Source organism: Balaenoptera borealis (assembly GCF_965194805.1).
Source record: "Balaenoptera borealis genome assembly, chromosome: 4".
NCBI lineage: Eukaryota > Metazoa > Chordata > Mammalia > Artiodactyla > Balaenopteridae > Balaenoptera > Balaenoptera borealis.
Genome location: NC_138861.1, coordinates 132,406,365 through 132,427,020, shown reverse-complemented (window position 1 = coordinate 132,427,020; position 20,656 = coordinate 132,406,365). Strand labels below are relative to the sequence as shown.

General features: G+C 40.6%; 1 protein-coding gene across 4 annotated transcripts; it reads right to left on the bottom strand.

Moving 5' to 3' along the window:
- Positions 1-9,602: 9,602 nt before the first annotated feature.
- SPRY1 (sprouty RTK signaling antagonist 1) lies at positions 9,603-18,248 on the bottom strand. 4 transcript variants are annotated; one of them, XM_082391403.1, is made up of 4 exons: positions 16,253-18,248; positions 15,308-15,526; positions 14,664-15,121; positions 9,603-11,829 (listed from the first exon to the last, which is right to left on the bottom strand). In XM_082391403.1, the coding sequence occupies exon 4, from the start codon at positions 11,772-11,774 to the stop codon at positions 10,815-10,817; it is 960 nt and encodes a 319-aa protein (XP_082247529.1). In that variant the 5' UTR covers positions 11,775-11,829; positions 14,664-15,121; positions 15,308-15,526; positions 16,253-18,248; the 3' UTR covers positions 9,603-10,814. The 4 variants fall into 4 exon arrangements, with proteins under 4 accessions (XP_082247529.1, XP_082247528.1, XP_082247530.1 ...); XM_082391402.1 differs by having other exon boundaries at positions 14,664-15,526; XM_082391404.1 differs by lacking the exons at positions 14,664-15,121; positions 15,308-15,526; positions 16,253-18,248 and adding an exon at positions 13,623-14,025.
- Positions 18,249-20,656: the final 2,408 nt, after the last annotated feature.

Here is a 20,656-nt window from a genome sequence, read left to right as displayed (position 1 = left end):
AGGTCAGGAGTTGAAGGTGTGTTTCAGGGACAGAGAGTGAACCAATTCCACTGGATAGAAGATATATGTTGCAGAGAAGCAGGAAAGAAGGGCGAAAGGGGAGGTTGGGAGTCTGAAAGCACAGACATGAATACCTAGTGCACGCGTTTTTAACTTAATCCTATAGTTGATGTAAAGGGTGATGGCAGGAAAAGAGGATAGGGCAAAAAGGAAAGGGAAAACTTGGGGCTTCCAAAAGACATACAGTCTGATGTACTGGAAAAGATTAATTTTTAACATGGTTATTTGTTATGCAGTCATGCTGTAGGCCAGTAACATCATATGATAAATGACACAAATGTTTCCAAGTGTAAATCATCATATTCCAACTTGGCAGCCACCGGCAGACACACATTTTCCATTGGGTCAAAAGGACCCAAAATTTTATTTGCACACAAAAATACAGTTCTGTGTTTTTTCCCCTTGAGAAACGGTCCCATTGGTAACATTTGAACAGCCCCCGTCGTGAAATCACCGCACCGCGCTCAGCACGGCCTGCGGTTGAGTTAGTCATTTTTTGTGCCATAGGAAGGAGGTGACAGTTACTGCTTGGATAGTTTGTAGGGCATAACCTCAAAGGAACTTCCTCACACTATATAGTAGAAAGGAATAAATGTTTGTTTTGAAAGATAAGCATGGGTAAGTAGGAAAAAATGCTCAAGGGCAAATACTTTTGAAAAAAATGCTTTATGAAAGAATGTTGGGTTTTGTTTTTTTCAAGAAAGGCAAGTTCAAGCAGACCATTTTTGTTTTTCAAGAGTACTGCCTGCTTTTCTTCTTTCCAAAATTTGCCTGATTTTACAAACCATATGAAGCATATTTTCCATAAGGATTAAGAGAATCCCCTTAATTGAAGTTTTTACTTAAGAAATTAAGGGACTCTATGGTACCTATTCCAGTGCCAAGGAGAAAAAATAAAATCCCATTATCTACATAAGACATGGAGAAATGTGGACTTTCACACTTGACTTTTTTTTTTTAACTAAACTTTTGAAATCAAGCAATGCCAGCTTCCCACAAATTCAAGTTATTCCGCTTTATAATGATCACTTCTCAAAAAAGCATTTCCAAGTCTCTACATGTGCCACATACCACTTATAAAATGTAGAAAATGTTTAACTCCAATACTCTCATTTACAAGCATTTCAAACTACAAGAACAAAATGACTGATTCCAATCCCCAAATGATTTTGTACTTTTTTTTCTACAGCTTCTGCAAGAACCTGGGTTTCACTAACTGGGCCTATTGTTATGGTATATCCTATTTAGGAATTGTAAATTAAACTCCCAGACTTCAAGTATAGATAAGGTCAACATAATAGAAATAGTATAGGACTTTTAAAAGTAGTTTTCACATCTTTTTCTCATTCAGCTGGTTCTCTTTCCTGTTAGCTGTTTATCCTTAAGTAAGTCATTTCATCTTTCTGTGGTTCAACAGTATTTACTTTAAAATGAAGGAAAGGAACTAAGTAGTCTTTAAGGCCCTCCCAGATTTGACTTTGAGTGGCTTCAAACTATTCTCTAATCCTAATTCCCAATCACCTAATATACATATTCCCCAATCACCCTTCTTCCTTTGTCCATCCTCACTACCGTTTCTCACTTTGACCAACAGAGAAAAACAAAAGGAATAAGGAAAACCAGGACACTGAAGTTGCCAACATTATTTTTAAGATACTCCAATGATTTAAAATGTAATGCCTGGGCTGGGGCGTGTCCGGGGTGCAGAGTGGGGGAGTAGGGGAGTTAATGTTTTTAGATAATCGGGAGAAAACAGTTGGCTTGCTGAATTTTCTATCCTAGAATTTGGTATTTCTGACAACAATGTTCAGATAGATACATAATTCACTTTTCTCAGTGATATACAGTGAACTCTGTCTGGGGAGCCAGGGTGGAAGAAAGAATTAATAATTTCGTTTGCTTGATTTTCAAAGACTTTGATTCTCTTCTCTGCCTTCTTGCTTCCTGCCTTCGGTCCACTTCATCACTCATTAACTGTTCTGGGAGAGATGTGTCCTAGGGGGGAAAAAAGATTCCCAAATCTGTGCAATTAGTAGAATGTTCAGTGTGCAAAATTTTGGTCTGCTTATGCATTTTATTTATACAAATGTCCTGTCTGCCTTATGTTACCAGTTATGGAATAGTTATGAGTTGGTGCAGTGATTAGTCACCTAGATCCGTCCTCACTCATCTTCCTCAACCCATCATCTCAAACCCATCCTTCCTGCCAGTCTCCACTGTTCTTGTCACATGAATCATCTGGACAATTACATTAATGATCTAGCCGGTCTCCCGCTTCCAGTGCAGTCTGTCCTCCACAGGGCTGCCTGAAGACTCTTTCTGAAGCTCTAATCTGGTCATGTCACTCTCTTGTTCATAATCTGGCCTCTCCGTGACTCCTTCTCACTCACAGGATGGAGCTCAAACTTTTCAACTTGACATTCACACTTTCCATGGCAGGCTCCCCTCCCTCCCACAGACACCTTACTTTCCAAACATTCTAAATTACTTGCAATTTCCCCATCATGCCATGATTATTCCCGCTAACATGCCTTTGTACTGATCTGGTAGGCTTTTCTCTCCCTTGTCTACCTGATGAATTACTACTCATCTTTCATGACTTCTCTGTGAAGCCTCCCCTGACTTGCAGAGACAGATGTGGTGCCCTCTTCCCAGAGTGTCTCCATAGGCCCAGTTACCAACTGATATGGTAACACCAATCACATGGTTAAAAAGGTATGCAGGACTAGTCAAAGACTGGAATTCTCAGCACCTAAAATACGATTGTTAAATAAATGACTAAATGGTTGACAGAGCCAGGCAATTTTAATTTTCTCTCAAAATTGCCAATGTTGTTAACATTAGAAACAGTATCAAAAACCTTGCAAAAACAAAAATTCAATTTGGTCATTAATCTAAGCATCTTTCCTTCTCTGAAGCTTTTATGAATAAATCTAGCAAGGCAATCGACAACAAATATTTATTGAGCTCCTACTCTGTTGTAACAAGCACTGTTCTAGGTATTAGATAGCAAGAAGTTAAACTGATAAATTTTAGTTTCATCTTTGTGTTTATTTTATCTTCCCTAATTGGATTCTGTTTCTGGTACTCCTAAAGGGCAATAGCCAAAAATGGCCAAAGGCAGATTTCAAGAGGAAATTACAGGTAATTCCAAAAGCAGGTTTATAAACCACAAAGTAACCAATTAGAACTCCACATAGTCTGTAAATACCTCTAACACCGTCAGTTTTCTTTATAAAGATAGGCCTCTCTACATCTGGAGTAGAAGGCAGATTCTGGGTGGCCCAGGAGAATAAAATGTATTTCTGTTAAGGAGTCAATTCACTCACAGCTTCTACTGCAAATCTGCAACATGCAAACTTTGTGAAACAGACAAGACTAAGATCTTGGACCCAATCTCTTTGCTTTCTGAAGTGCCTCTGAAGTGTGCGAAAGCTTAAAGAAGGGAATGGGGAAGGCAGAAGGTCTTTTGGCTCTGTGTATTAATTATTTTGACGGAATTGACTGGTCAATCAATTTTCATGAAGATATTTTCTTTATTCAGTAACAGATTTTGTTAACAGATCATTTGTGCTATAAATGGAGCATGTCCCATTTGAAATAAATTCTACTCCACTTGTTCATTCCTTTTTAAGAAATCTTACATTTTTATCAGATCTTAATTACTTAATTTATAATCCATTAGCTTAAAAACAAGTTAAAGTGTCCAGAAACATCCTTTCCAAACATAAACACCAGCCTCTAAATTTTCCTCTCCAGCTCCAGCATTTTAATACTTAAATTAACAACTCTTTTAACACATTGGCCTCTGTTTTCTCGTCCTCTTCATCTTTTGCTCCAAAAATCTCCTCTCTGCCTCAGCTACCCATGAGCACAGAGAAACCCCAGATATCCTCAGCATTTGAAAATGGCCCACCTTCTAAGATCTTGACTTGAAAATTCTCCTCTGTCCTCAGCTGTCTACCTTTGCTCTTTCCATACTCTCTGTAAGCCTGTATTTCCTCCTCATTGGAACCTTCATCCAATTCTTCTGCCCAGTCATTTCATCCAATACTCAGACTGCCGGCCGAAAATTCCTGACCTCTTTCAAATTCACCATTTCTTAATGGTCCCTTAGCCTCTGCCTTAACTGCCCCTCTAACCAGCTGCAAGGACTGTCTTGATAAAATCTGGAAAAACACTTAGCGGCTCCCCCAAAATTTCCGGTTCCACGTGAGCTGAGCCCTAAGCACTGTTCTTCACTTCATCAGTTGCTCTTGACGACGCGTTAGCATCCCCACCTCTAGCCATTCCAGACTCTGCTCTCAAGAACCCGTCAGTCCCTTAATGCATGCACCTTAACTTTCAAGAGAAGTCCATCCTCTATTTACCAAAATCAGGGTCCATTTCTGTAATGTCCCTCTTCTGCCTCTTAAAGTTCCATTGTGTCTTTTTCTTCCTTCTCACCTTTTGTTCTTTCCTCTGGGAGAAGAACCATTGTTGCCAAGGTTCAAGAGCCCTCGTTGTGCTGTCTTCTATCCCCTCCTCTCTCTTCTGGAATTGCGTTCCTTTAGCTCTTTCCTCTGCCCCATCTTTCTCAATTGCCCTTGTTCTTGCCCTACAAAAAGGCGCAGGTTTCTCTTATTCTAAAAATCCTCCTCAGCTGTTACCTGCCTCTAGTTACTTTCCTATCATCTAAAAATTTCTAGAATAGTCTAAAGCTGTTACTTGCATTGTACTCACCACCCACTAATCCCATGCAATCTGGTTTTTATTACCACAATTTCTCCTAAGTACCACCCACCAAATTTAGTTGGGCATCTGCACAGCTTTTGACATTTAGTTACTAATTTCCACCTTGAAAGTCTCCTTTGGATTCTAAAACATACCAATCCTTCAGTGCCTATGCTTCTTTGACCACCCCTCTGTTGGCTCTAAATCCCAGCTATGCCTCCTAAATATAGGTATGTTCCTCAAGGTTTTGTTCCTAGCCTGCTTTTAGTTCCATTCTTTCCCTTAGAAATAAATCTATGCTACAGATTCCCCCTCACCCCCATGTGGGTGATGGGCCATCACCCACCTCTCTTAAATTCTAGACTTTTTTTCTCAGTGACCTTCTGGCAACTCACCTGCACTTAAGAGTTTATCCCAATAGAACTCATAACTTTCCCACCCCCACATACCTCCTAAACTAATTCCACCTATTTCTTTTAACAGAGCTACCGTTTGCCTATTCACCTTGGTCCAAAACCTCAGCAACATTTTCAATTCTTTCCTCCTTCTCAACCCCACATACAAATAACTGCAAAGCCCTTTAGGTTTACTTCTCACGTTGCCTCCTTCTTTCCATTCCTACTAACCTCCAAGCTAGTTCTGACCCTTAATACTTCTTTCTTTTTCTAAATTGGCCTCTTACCTTAATAGCTGCCGTTTTAATCTCCCATAATTCTTCTACACTTACCTATAATCTAATTCAGAAGCTCTTCACTGTGGCTGTGCCTTAGAATCATCTGGGGTGCTTGGAAGACAAAAGACAAAGCCCCACCCAGGGCACAGGTTTTGTTTGTTGTTGTTTTACTTCCAGGTGGTTTTAATGTACAGCTGAAGTTGAGAACTGCTGCTAGCCAAACTGGAACTCAGTTTTCTCAAATACTCACCTTGCTTTCTTACATCAAATTTATTCAGCTCGTTTTGTCTGATTCCTTTCTTACAGCACTTATTTCTCTGCCTTGGACTACCGTTAGTCCATTGTGCTTTCACAAATTTGTTAAATTTTATAACTTACAAATTAACCTGAAACTTTGGTTTAGAGGTTGATCTTGCCCACCCCCCCCCAACCAACCTCTCCTTTCTTCCAATCTTTTACCAAACGTACATATGTAGCAAGCAGTTTTTAATAAAGTTTATTTTATTTTGGCAATTAGATTATGACTTTAGGTAAGTAACATCTCTGAACCTGGCTTTCTCATCTCTAAAGAAGATGCAATAGATGACCTCTAAGTTTCTTTCTATCACTAAAAGTATGATTCTATGATTATCAAAACAAGCTCTTGGACTACTTACTAGTGAATGATAGAAGCTTTTAGTATATTTTCCCAAATTACCTAGTTCAAAACAGTTCTAGGTTCTCTGATGGCTTTCACTCTTAGAGTTATTGCCGTACCTAGTATGACTCAATTATCTGACTTTAACACCAATCTTTTTAATAGTACAAAATAGAACATTTAAATCTGCTTTTTAATCACTGTAATCCTGAAACGACCAGAATAACAGTAAGAAGTGCCATCACACAAGTTCTTAAATCTAGATGCCAATTTACTATTATCTTTTACAAACTGATCGAATCTGTTTGTTCCATTATTACCATATGCACCTGGCCAGGGGAAGCACACATGCTGTTTTCAGATGAAGCTGTTAACTTTAATAATAACATATGAAAAATAATCATGGCAATGAAGTCATTTGCTACTTATTCCTGATAGCTAAGTGCAAATAATATATGCAGAAAAACATTCCATTTCAAAAAAAAAAAATTCCATTTTCTAAATTATGGTTAAATTGATTAATTATGAAGGAAACACATTCTGATAAAAAGAATGAAATGGTAAAGGCTAATGTGTAACATAAAGGTACCAGGCTTGCAAATGAAGAAAATCCTGTATCTGAAGAGTCCTGGTTCTATGCTAGCTATCATGAACACTTCTCAAGACAGGCCTTTGTTTCTCCATTCTCAAAATGAAGACATCAAACTAAAAAAGCGATTCCAAAATTGCCTGATAGAATCACCCAAGAAGCTTTTTGCAATTAAGAATATCAAGCTCCTCTCCTGGAGATTCTTCTGGTAGAGTAGGTCAGAGCTATGACACAGACTTCTGACTTTTAACTTTTTAACTAGTGACGTATTTACTTTCATATATAGTTGAGAAACATAAAGCAAGTATATTCTGATAGCTATTTCTAGCTCTAGAATTCTTCTGCATATGGAATAATGCACATAGTAGGGGTTCAATAAATGTAGCAAAATGGCTTGGTAATAGTCCAAGAGACTATCAGAAGAAGCAATAACTTTGTCAATTAAGTACATGGCTGTCTTATCTAATAAGTGAAATAATGGAAAAAAAGTCCTCCAATTGTCAATTGGCCAAAATGGGGATTTAAAGTTTTGTTTTCAAGATGTGTAAAAAATGATGCCAAACTTTCTCTTGTAATATATATATATATATATATATGTTTAAAAATGGGATTGTACTTTTTTGCTAAAGAGCTATACATAAAAACTGCCATGAAATACATCACTCAACAAAAAAAGATTTAGGAAAAGGAGACAATTCCAAAAATTGAATCAGTCTTCTGGAAATGAACCCTGAGTTTGATTCCAATACTAACTTTAGGGTAAAAACATGATTAGTTTTTAACTCCCTTCCTTTCACTTTAAAAACCACTGTTTTTAATTTTTTTTTTTCTTAGTCATAACTGGAATGTTCATTCTATGGTTTGGATTTTGAAAACCATATAATAATTATAACAGACTATCATTTAAGGATTCACCTTAGGCCTTCACAAAAAGAAGCAAATCTGTTTTTTCACATTCCATTTTTCTGCTGAGTGACATTTTATAAACTGTTGACGGGAAACTACTCAATTACAGCAATCCTGCATTGGTTTTATTCACAATTAAATTATCTAAATAAAACTTCTTGGAATGAAAAGAATGGCACTCAGAAAATATGCTGGAAAGGAACTATTTAACAAAAATATTCATTCTGTCAAGCTGTAGTAGCTGAGGAAGAGGGACAAAATTGTGGAATAAGAAAGGAAAGGTTACCCCATCTATTTGGTATTTTTCACTGGGCAGTATCAAATAAATGGCAGTGGAATTATAAGAAATTTCAGCTTTGCTGATGCTTTCAAAGCCTTAGCACTTTAAAATGATCATCAGTATTGAAAAGCATAGGACTCATAAGCATTCATGAAGACACACCCTAATATTTTTTCCTTCTAGGTTTAAACCATCACAAAGGAGGCAGTTTTGAATCAGTGTTTATGCTTTGCACCTGACAAGCATGTTAGACGTCTGAACCTCTAACCTATTGCTACTTCCAAATACAGGCCTGAGACTACCGTCTTAATATTGTAATTTTAATGTATTCCCCGTATAGACTGAAGTTAAAACTCCACAGCATACCTGATTTCTCATAGAAGTTATAAATTTCTTTCAATAAAAGCTACAGCTTCTTAGTCTGGTTAGTATAGCTACAGACAGCCCTTATACCAATTCCTAATTATATGAAGGGTCTAAATAACAGAAAAAAGTTACACAGTATTTTGAGGGAGACTGTTTATACACTTCATTAAGGAGCCAAACTTCAATGAAATATTCAATATTAAGGGATCAGTGATATCATCACATAACTTGAGTACAAGAGGAAATAAATTCACATTTTGAAATACTGTAGATTATGAAATGGCCTCCAAAACACAAATACTCATTAAAAAAAAGTTCCTGCTTTCAGAGCATAGAGAAAAGACTTGATTATACCAAACGTCACAATGCCAACTAATAGTTTAGTGGCTTGATGGAAAAGCATTAAAACAAGTTTCTATCACTTATGTCTTGTCAGATTAAAACAAAATCAAAGGCTATTTACAAGGAGTAAGTACTCCAAAACTAGTAGCCAAATCATGTAAAGAGACAACCAAAACAAAAAAGCTGGGTAAGAGTTTTGACAGCCTAAATCCTGGGCTCATATTATGTCAACATCTTATTCTCAAATGCAGGTTATTCAGCTTTGACATATCACTTAGGCATAGGGAGGAGTTGGTGAAACTGAGTCTGAGTCACTTGAACAAAATTTTATCAGACCCAAAGATTCTATGTCGTGACTTCAGCAGACTAAAAACTAAAAATATTTACTTTTTTTATATCAAGTTTCAGGGCCCTCAGATTTCTTACTCCATAAAACATGACAAAATGTTATTTGATCAGGTCACATTAGAGACTTATGAAAGGAAATGCAAAGGTAAGGACTGGAATGTTTTTAAAACATCTCTTTGATAATGTTAACTATTCCCTTGGTGCACTCTTAACTTTTAGAATGTTTTATTAAAGTGACAGTGCCAGAGACTCCTAGCATGCCCACAGAACTAAGTCCTTTAAGTTTTGTGGATGAAAACTAATTTCTGACTAATCCAAGAGAGTTAAGATAAACATTTTTTAAAACTTACAAATACGTCCCATTTGCAAGAAACTATGACATACACAAAACCCCTTGCTTACAAAATAGCCAAAAGAGGCAGGAATTGTTAACATTAATTACAAAAAAATTTTTTTCACTCTGTAAAGTGATTTACTTAGGCATTTGTTGAAACAGAATTTGGATTACAAAATCTTGATTAATGCATTTTCCAGGAAACATCTAGTTCAAAATTTGAGCTCACTTGCATCTAGATTTGGTATGTTAAGGGAAAGAAAGAAAATGGGTATGCATGAAGAAAGAGTCGAAGCAAATGACAAAAATCACCACAACAGTACAGGCTAATAAATGAAGAAATCAAGAGACAGGTTCATTAATTAATATATTTTCTGCATTATAGTTAACATATGTACTTTCTTCGTGTCACCTTATTTTCCGTTATGTATTGATATTTTGTTATATTCAGACATGAGTACATTTCAACAGTTTTTGCAATAAATATCATAAAATAATAGATTCGCATAATAAATATTCTTTACAATAAAAAAGTTTAACAGACTTTTGTCTTAAAAATAGTCAGAATTCAACTTTGTGATTTATACATAAAATATACAAAAAGCACCACAATTTGTGGTTAAGGCAATGAAAACAGAAAAGATTAGAACTACTCAGCTGTTAACTAACCAAGGGTCCAAAAACCATTAAGGAGCCAAGATCACTTTAGGCAGCATAGTTCTGTGACATGTATAGATCGATCAGCTATAAATATCAACTTCAGTCATCCAAGTGCCCTCAGTGACAAGAGTAATTTGGTGAAAAGCGTGGGGTACGGAAGGAAGGGAGTTGAGTCCTTCACAAATATGAAAGCTTTGAACGAGGATGAGCAAGATACAACTAATATATCTCCAATGTGAAGATTTACATTGTAAAGCGGATCTAAAATTACACGGGAAAAAAACCCAAAAAACGAAACTGGCATCTCTAGAATAAGATAATGCCAAAACTGAGGGGAGAGAACATTGAGGGGCAAGGAGAGGGCAGTGGTTAAAGGAGAATTTTAACGTTATAACAGAAACATATCCCCCTTGCTATTTAAGGGTCCAATGCTATGAAGAGAGCCCTAATTGGAGACAGATTTAATACATAGCTTATTTAAGCAATTAAATGGTTGCCTCTTTAAAAAACCAATTTCCCTGCTCCCAGAGTACCCAATCAAAAACAGCTCTAAATCACTGTAGTCTGGGTGTGTGTGTGGCTACGTTCATGTGTACAACTTTGGAAAGTTGCTTGCAGAACAAAAAGGCTACACAAAAGCCCACTGGCTCTCAATATCCTCTCGAGTGGATGGCAGAGGCTCTTGTCCTAAGGGGGAGCCAGGTGCAGTTTCACAGTTCACTGTTACTGAAGATCATCCATTAGAGAAGAGTAAAATCCATGAGTCAAACCTTGGGAAGAGGGGGAGAGAACGTGGGAAACAGGGAAAAACCGCATAGAAAATAAAACCAGTATCTAACAGGATCTTTTCGTAACAGCCACAGCTTGGAAGCCAGAAGTTCAGGAGGTCCAACCCACCTCCAAAAATCATGATGGTTTACCCTGACCCCGGGAGGGGCAGCTCTCCAGCTTACAATAGACCGTGTTGGAGTTCTTACATCTGCACCCTGGGCGATGGATCCAGTCATAACACCCCCTGCACAGCTTCAGGCATCCCTTAGCAGGAGGGTAACAGAGTAAGCAAGGTAAAAACAGAGACATGGCTCCCATACACAGGTACCTAGAGCAGCAGTGTGACTGTGAACAGGAGCAAGGATTATCCGAGTAGGAATCCCCTTCGTCGTCATTGGAGCAGTGGTAGAAGATGCCCTTGACCAAGCACATGCAGGTTCCATACTCCACCATGCTCTCAGCAGAGCAAAGGCACTGCCGGTTACAGGCCAGACAGGACGGCAGGGTCCTGGGAGCTGTGCATTCTCCGCACTTGCACTTCCCACACTGTTCACAAATGAACTTGTGCTGTGTCAGGTCCTCTTTCAAGGAACCCTTTAAGTCATCCACAATCAGCTGCTTGGGCTGGGTCCGGACTGCCCTTTCAGACCTGTGAGCAGACACTGGTCTGGCTGGTGGGGACCTTCCCAACAGCCCCTGCTCAGAAGAGGCACTGCTGTTACTCCCAGAACTGGCTGCACTCCCAGTGCTGGTTGACCTGCTCAGTATGGGGCCTCTGGTACTATGTGAGAGTCCTGCGTGTCCCAGGTGGCTGGTAGGTCTATGCTCATAGTGATTATTCACATTAATTGGTATGATTTCATGAGTCCTTTCATGCTTTTCTTGTCTTGGTGCTGTTCGAAGAGCAGGTCTTTTCACCACTGATGGCCCTTCTGTGTACTCATTGCTGCCTCTGATGGCCTTGATCTGGTCTAAGGACAAAATAGCAGCAGGCTGAATCTCTCTCTCATAGTCTAATCTCTGACGGTTGTCCAAAGCAGGCTGCTGGGTCACAACTAAAGAACTGCCACTGCCATGTTGATTTTGGGGATCCATGTGTAGTGATCTTGAATTCTGGCAATCAGTGGAAACCTGGCATGCATCTGAAATCCTAAAAGGAAATCAAGGATGAAAAAAACAAAAAATAAATGAGGAGAAGCATTTGGGGGAGGGGGGGAGGCGAGAAATCCTGTCAAGTCACAAATTGCCTAAACCACCTGGTAATGATCTCCCTCATCAGTGGATTACAATGATGCTGGGGTCCTGGCCAGAGTCCAATTCTAAGAGAGGCTGAGGACCACATCATAGAAGAAGAATGTAAGCAAGAGTCCCCATGCCATAAGAATTAGAAGTTTTTTCAAGTTTTAAAAAGCAGAATCAAGAGGTAATGTCTTCCTGTTTGTGAACCTAACAAACAATTAAAATGGAGTATGCCCTCGTGGGGAGTATTGAGTATAAGCACTAATAAACAGCTCTCATCTAAAGAGAGCTCAGTATCAGTTCATGGGTGTTTTCCATAAAGGAAAACAGCCACTCTTTAAAAAAATTAAGAATGGCTTTGGTGCTGTTGCCTTCTGTTATTTGTTTGCTGTTACAAGCATTAGATTAATGGTGAGGAAATTAGTCAAGGTATATATACTTCATGCATTTAAAAAAAAAATCAAAGAGATTCCAAACTAAAAAGGAATCTCAAAATAAGAGGTCATTTTCCAGGAGAAACCAGAATTTTAAAGCTAGCTCATTATTAATGTACAAGATGCAAATGCAGACAAATACAACAGTTCTTGGTGTTTTATAGCCTCTAAAGCACACACACAAAACTTAATGTACAGTTCTATGAACATTAAGAGTATTCACATTTGAAATCATGAGAGGATTTTTTTTTAAAGTTTAAATAAGGGCTCACTCACCTAACAAGATAACTTTCACACACAAGTAAGTGTTAGGCCTTTAGTAGTATGGGGAAATCCTGGCCATTTTAATGATCTGTATTTCCTCTAATTTAAAAATCTGTATTTACATGACAGATCTTGATTTTCAAAGGCACTGACAACTCTGAATCCATGTGCTTCTTGTAATAAAGTACAGTAATATCCTGATAAAAATAAACATTTGTTTCCACACCAATAGTAGTTTCTAATTTATGTCTTCTCCATAAAACAATCAAACATAAAAACGTTTCTGTTTTCAGTCAATGGTAGACTAGAACATTTTTCACACAAATTCCTCCCAAAGCCTACAGGTTTGATCCAATTCAAGAATGAAAAGAAAAAAATGCCCATTCCCCACTACCACCTTGAGCCAAAACACATCAGCTTAAGGAATAAAGCGGAAAGAAGTCCATTTCATCTGTTAACTTCACTGAATGTCCCCGGACCAAGTCTTACATGTTAACTTCTTGGCGTTCCCCTCCCTCATTCTCCCAACTCAGATCCTCGAGTTTCTACTTTCTTCTACCTTCTCTGTACAGAAGGAGAAACACATTCGCAACCTGCTGGGTTTCGTCCTGGAATCCTTAAGGGCTGTTCAAAAGATTCCATCGTTACTCTGCACAGTATCATTCCTCCTAGCAAAGCACTTTTTAACCCAACGCTTGTAAAGCAAAGAGTACCTAAAGGTAGTAAGGCGGGTTCCACACGAAAGGAAGAACGGTGGATTTGAAGAGGGCAGAGAAAACACCAGGCACTTGAATCTGAGTTTTCAACGCTAGCTGTGGCAGAGTTCACGCTGGCCGGTGGCGGAGACCACCGGATAAAAGGAAAGAGCGAAGAGACACTCAGCCGCCTCTGATCTGAAGCAAAGCCCCTCTTCCAGCAGTGACAGCCCTCGATCTAGCCCCAAACACGCTCACACGCTCTCGGCGGACTGTCTTCCCCAACAAACCCCCGAATCGAAGTCGAATACCTTTTCGGACAATCCCATCACATCCTAAGGATCACCGTGGATTTCCAAAACCTTTTGGCGTATGCCACACCAGGGAGGCTCACAAATCGGGGAGAGCCTTCAGAGCGGACGCGGGCGCCAAAAAGCAAGCCCACGTCAGGGAGGGTTATAAATAAATAGCTGTCTACACTTTAAAGGAGAAGCCGGATTCCTAAAGAGCCGGGGCGCAGCGAGCCAGGGGCAGGGGCTGCAGAGCGGCGTCGCCACAGCGCCGGCTACCGCGGTGGAGCTGCGCCCTCTGCAATCCGCGCGGAGACAAGCGGGGAATAAAGAGTTGACGGAGAGGAAGGAAAAGGAAAAAGTTATGAATGAAAACAAGTTTGCTCGCTCTCCCGCTCGCTCTCGCTCTCTCGCTCGCTCGCTCTCTCTCTCGGGCAGGAGGAGGGGAGGAGGCTGAGGTTACCATTACCTCAGGAGGGCGGACTTCCCCACTTTTAAAGTGGCAGTGCCCTCTCCCCTCCCCTCGCCGCTCCACCGCTCTCACTACAAGAATACAGTGGCAGCTCGCTCGGGCGCACGCAGACTCGGGCCAGGGCGTCCCCGGCGAATTCGGGCTTTGCTCAGGCACACGCGGGCGCAAACACGCCGTTCCCGGCCCCAGTCCCAGGGAGCCTCCGACCCAGAAAACCCTCCGAACAGCTCCGCGGCCCCCCCCGCCCCGTTGACCACCCCCCAAAAGCCTCCCTGAAAGCGTCTTTCCCCCGGGGGGGCGGTTCCTCCGAGAGAACACCCCGGGTCATGGCGCCACCGCTGCAGGCGACTGAGAACGCGGGGCCCCGCTCGCCATCCCGTGCGGAGGCGGAAGGTCGCCCGCCCGGTTCCGGAGCCCCGAGCGCCCCGGCGGGAGGGCCGCGCCGCGGGAGGGGGTCGTCCTCCCCTCCCTCCCCTGCCCTCCCTCCCCTCGCGCGGCCCCGGCCCCCGCGCTGCTCCGCCGGGCCCGCACCTGCCACCCGGCCCGCCCCGCCCGCGCGCCTCCCGCCCCCGCGGCCGCCCCACACTCACCTAGGCCGAAGCGGGGGCGGGGGGCAAAGCCGTGCAACCCGGCCCGGGTCCCGGTGCGGGCGGCTGCGTGCACGCCCCGCATCAACCGCGGCGAGGAGAACGGGGAGGCATGGCCCGAGCTGCGGCCGGTCGGCCCGCGGCCTCCACCGCCCCCGCCGGGCAGGAGCGCTCCCCGCGGCGCCCTTCCGGCTGCGGGGGACAATCCTCCGGAGACTCCGCGCGGCCGGGCGCAGACTCCTCACAGCTCGCGTGCGCCGCGCAGCTCAGTAACATCCACCTCCGGGGCTCTTCTCCTGCAGCCCCCTCCGAGAGCCAGAAAAAAAATTCCCTTCGGGAGGGCTCTCCGGGTCTCTCCGGAAAGCGAGCGAGGGAGCGGCGGGGATAAGAGTGCGTGCTCGGACCAGAGTTCTTCTCGGGTTTCAGTCGCTCCTCGCGGGAAAGGCGGGAGTGGCGGCCTCCTGACGCGTGAAAATCCACGTCACGGACGTTCGAGGCTCCGCGGCGCCCGGGACGGGGCTCGAACCGGCGTCCGCGGGCGGGTCACGGAGCCGCGCAGGCAAGCGGGAGCACACGCCTGCGAGGCCGAACCGCCGCTCTCCGCGGATTGGGGGGGGTGAGGGGGTGGATTTTTTTTTTTTTTTTACCGGCTTTTTGAGGCAGCGAGGTTTGGGGGTTCTCCTCCGGGGAGGAGGCGGGGCGAAGTCCCTTGGCCCCCGCGCAGCTCCAGGCACTTGCCCGAACCCGCACGCCGGGCAAGTGGGGGGACGGCGTCCCCGGGAACTCCGGTGCTGGCAGTCAGCGTCTCCTCGGGCAGCGCTCACTCCCAGTCCTCCGACCCTCCTCTTCCACGGCCGAAATGCCTGCTACAGACGATTAGAGAGAAAAACACGTTAATTTCCCTTTCTTTCCAGGCACTTGGACGCGCAGCGCGCTCCGCCGCCCGGGAGGAGAGTGGAGCGGAGCGGGCCGCTCGCCAGCTCGCCAGCCGCCCGCACCCGCTGCCATGTGCTGGCTGTTGCTGCTCCCAGTGATTGACAGGCGGGCGCACAGTCGGCGTGTCAGCAGCGAACCAAAGTAACATGCAGTCTTGCACGTTTTTGCCGAAGTGCTTTTGCCCCTTGGAATGCCTAGGAGTTCAAACAACGTTCAAGCGACGCCTCTGCGCATTGGAAATCAATACACAGGGACGGGAAATTCAGGTTTTAGACAATTGCTTCTCGGGATTCGGTCGCCAACAATGCCTAAACAAACACGCATTTGGTCCACACACCCGAATGCCAGCCCCTCTTCGGCACAAACCACCCAGTTTTTCACACATCCGACAGTTTCAGACTTTAACCTTGTTAAGTAGTTCGCTTACGGGGGGAGGGGGGGAGGGAAAGGGACCCTGCTTTTTCTTTTGGTGGTAGCATTTACTTTAAGAGCATTAGTTTTAGTAGGGGGAATGCTACTGGTAATTTGAAATGCAACCAGTAATCTTAGATCTAAAGCGAGTTCAAAGAAATAACCAGTTCCTTGCAAAAGCCAACATTTCTCACCTGATCTTTCCTAAAATGTCTGCGGAAGGAAAGGAAGGAAACAGTTCTTACCTAACGCAAAGATTGGAAATTGCTTTTCAGGCACATTTACAGCGACTGTAGCTGCTCCTTATCCAGGGCAGGGAGTTCTGTCTGCAGCTATCACTCTGCAAACCACTCAGTGCCTTACAGAGCAATCCCACTCCGGCTCCGCAGAATTTCAGCTCGTCGCCTCCACCTCCACCTCCACTCCAGGACACGCCTCCAGTGATATCATATGTCAATCATACGGGCTGCCTGAAAACCTGGAGCAGGATTTCCCCAACAGTCGTTTCCTCTTTCGTTTATGAGTACTCACTTGGAAATGTTGCCCTGTACACTCCTGTGAAAAACATCCTCTAAAAATGTGGATTGCCTCTAAAAATCCTGCAAATGCTGTTTGTCATGAAAGAATACCTTTAAATTTAGTCAGCAGTCTTTAGTCATCGATCTCAGTAAAAGGATTGGTGGACTCTATCCTTAAAGTTGAATTAGAAAACAATTTTGAAGAATAAAAGAAGATTAAAAAGTTGTATATCAAGCCATCACTTCTGATCAGTGAGAGAATGTATATTGATAGAAAAAAAGATGATAATATAACATTAGTTCCTATTTAAAGCAAAGTTCAGAATATGTGAAACCTCAAAGTTCAAAAGGTGGCACTCCTTACTGCAAATGTACGTAACAATATGTCATTAAGGCGCAATCTCCTGCTGTAGTTTTTATAATAATTGCTCTATCTTGATTTGTGATATAATTTCCCCAAAATCAAATTTTAAAAATCCCAAACTCCTTCAATTTTGTAATATATTTATAATTTTGAAAAAAAAATTATTTTAAAAAATCAGCTAAATGGCAATCAATTAAAATAGAAATAATTTTCCAAGAAGTTGTATAATTCTTAAGCATAAATGATGCGTCACTGAAAAAAAAAAAAAGCATTTTAATCAGTAGGAAACTTGCTTTTTGTTTCCTTACAAACTATTGGATTTTAGACATTTATTATCAAAATCGTGTACTTCATGCTGCAGTGAGGGTAACTATATGTGAAATTTGAGTTTCCACAGAGACTTTTAAAAGATACCTAAAACCCAAAAACATATAGTAAGTGGAAAGGAAATATTTTCTCCAGGTACTACATATCAGAAGTAGCTTAAAGTCTCTGACAAAATAAAACAAACAAAGCAAAACTCCAGGAAAAAATAATCATATATAAATTTGAGTTACGGACATTTTTGGTTCAAAGTAATTTTTTAATCTCCTTCTTTAATAGCAAGTGATTCTTTTGAAACTGGTTTTTTCTATTCTAGACTTTCAAATGTTTGAGCACTTTAAAAAATTAAAGTTGTATTTGGAATGACCTCTCAGGACCCTAGGGCACTGCTAAGACCGTCAGCAAGAAGAAGAAAGCATCACTAGAAAGTAACATAGAACAAGAATTAAACCAAGAAGCTACCTATTCACTCAATAATATAAATTGTAATAAAACAGTCTGTTTCAAAGGATAAAATCAACATTATTGTACATATTTTCTATTTTTTCATATACCTCATTATATTTGGGGATGTAATGAACTTTAACCAGTGGATAAGTTTCTTGCCCGATTTGAACGGGTTTGGAATAGTCAACTCAGAAATAGAACATTCCATCAGAGTATCTTACGTGGGTCTTCAAAATTGTCTTCTCCTCTATCGCCACAATTTGAGGACGAGAGGTCAGTTCACCAATATGATAAAACCAGGAGAGGGAGCACTGAATATTTTACTTCCATAAATCCTACAACAATATATTTGAAAGATTTCTATTGCAAATAAACTTCAAACTATTTCAACCACAGGTGCATTATTAAACTACAATTTGTGTGAGATTATTTTTAAATTACAATAATAAATAAAATCCATGAAGTTTTATCTATAACACCATCATCATGGGTCATGTTCTACTTAGAAATCAAACAGTATGCTGCATGAAGTTGACCGATGACCCTTTACATCATCTAGCACTAAAATGCATCAATGTTTTTCTCTAAATAGTACATTACAAATAAATATAGGTATAGCCTTGCTGTCCTGGATCTAGAAGACATTTAATAAAACCTGCCCCTTCTTCTGATTGCCTACAACTCTAAGACTTGGTAGAAATTCTAAAATTTTAAAGCTTAAAATAGACATTGTTCTTTATTTAGGAAGTTTAATTACAGTGTACCTTGGCTAGAAATGGATAGCTAGAGTATGAAATTTTCCCAAAAAGGAAAAACAATGTAAATATCCATGAGAAAATCTTACAATAATTTTCAGTTTACTATATTAAGATCTAAAAAAATAAGGTGGAATGGAAAGTGAACCCTGACATTCTTCATTTTCATGTGAAAACAAGATTAGGCATTTCTTCTACTGATTTGACTTTTGAGAAAATAATAAAGTAAAATGAAAAAAAAGGTCTGGTAACTCCTGGCAACTACTAGTGATTTAAAAAAGAAGAAAAAAGTGTAGTACTGAGGCTTAACTTGCTCATTTACCTACTTTATTTGCCAAACTAGCAGAACCACAATGTGTTCCAAGCTCTTGAAAAATAATACCTTATTAATCCTCCCAATGTTTCTGTGAAGTCACGATAATAAATATAATCTTTTATCTTGTTGAGAAACAATAACAGAAATTGGTGAGTTACCCTGTAAGTATCTAATAAAGTAATGAAGAACCAAGAATGGAAACTAAGTCTTTACTTTCCTTTTAGGGCAATAGTCACTATATTACTATACTTCCCAGGAAAAGCTGGCAAGGATAAGCCATTTTATTTTCAGTTTCCTTTTGTAAACAATCTTTGTAGTTGACAGAAATAGACCAACCTATTCTGTAAATTTTCCATAAACATTCTTTTCATTTTCGTAAGTGTAATTCTCATCCTTCTGCCCTATTTGAAATATTAATGTTCTGTGTTGGTTTCAAATCCTGGAAGTGGGCAAATCAAACAATGCATGGAATAAGTTATACTGAATGATTTGTAGAGTTCCTGTCAGCTCTGTAACTCTACAACTAACCATTTGTGTTCTTTGTCACAAGTGATTCTGTTTTTCTACAAGTTGTAAAAAAAAGAAAGAAATGCACATGGAAGGGCTCTGAATTAGTGCCCTTCATTCCTTAAGTGTTATATTCCTTTACAGAGAATCAAAGCAACAAGAGTTCAAACTGCATCACTACTACATATCAAAGATTTTGCTAATTAGATCCACATGGTAAGGTCGTCTAAGGAAACATCTTTGCCCTAGTACAAAACAGTCTTCATTTCTTATCTACCTAGTTGAAGAATAAATCCTGTCTTCTTTCCTCTTCCATATTATTAAATGTTCCCTTCTAAGCCTTGACTTGCTCTTCATTTCCACAAGAAAACAGGATTAGCCATCTCTTCTGCTGATTTGATTTCTGAACCTAGGAGTGGAATGGTCCTTATAATGATCACCTGGTATTCGCTTTGATTCTGGTCAGCAAAAGTTATTAATCTCTCATTTCCACAACTATGTACTGCTAACTTCATCTTCAGAGACAAGTGCATAAGAACCTAGGTTAATTTAAAACTTTAACTGCCCTCATAGATACAACAGGAAGAAAACAAAATCATGTTTTCATTAAAACAAAAACAACTTAAACATCTCCTGGGGCTTGTCTGCTTTAATCTTTCTTTCCTATTGAAATAACCTATGCCAAAGGCTATAGTTTATCCTTTGTTTGGGAAAATAAAAGTAGAATATTTATTTGATGAAATGACTCTAGGCATGCCTTCTATAAGAATGCTTAATATTGAAAAAAGAAAACACAAAAACTTCCAAGAGGTTTCTTTTTAAAAAAAAAAAGAATTTATACCTCGGGTTTCTTTGATTTGCAATTCTCTTGGAGTATTTTATTTTCATTTATAAAAACATTTCATGTGGTCTATCATATTTGGTAGGATACACATATTGAAAAATCTGTTTTGATTATATCATTCTTCTATATCATAGTCTATTAATTTAGCTAATATGCCATATTTGCCCATAATGTCCCCATGTCCAATATTACAAATATGAAAATGGCATGGTATAGAGAAAAGAGTTCCTGATGTAGGGTCAGATGATATGAAGTTCAAGTCCCAGCTTTGCCACTTCTAGCTTGGTGACCTTCACTTAATTTCTTTCAGCCTGCTTTCTCATCAATAACCTGAAGTTAATAACAATACTTTGCTTTCCCAAATTGTAGTCCTACTGTGGACTCAATGTATATGCAGTGCTTTGTAAGTTTTAAAGCCCTGTATAAATTCTTGCCATATAGCGTGTTATTGCCTCAAACACACTGTATGATGAAGAAATGTTTCAGGGCCACCTCTTTCCGGGTGCTTCATCCCTAAATACTGGATTTATTTGTCTTATAATTGTTTCAAGTTAATTCAGTTTAACTTTTGTTT

Coding starts and splice junctions, on each gene's coding strand:
- SPRY1 (XM_082391402.1), bottom strand. CDS start 11,774: ATGGATCCCCAAAATCAACATGGCAGTGGCAGTTCTTTAGTTGTGACC.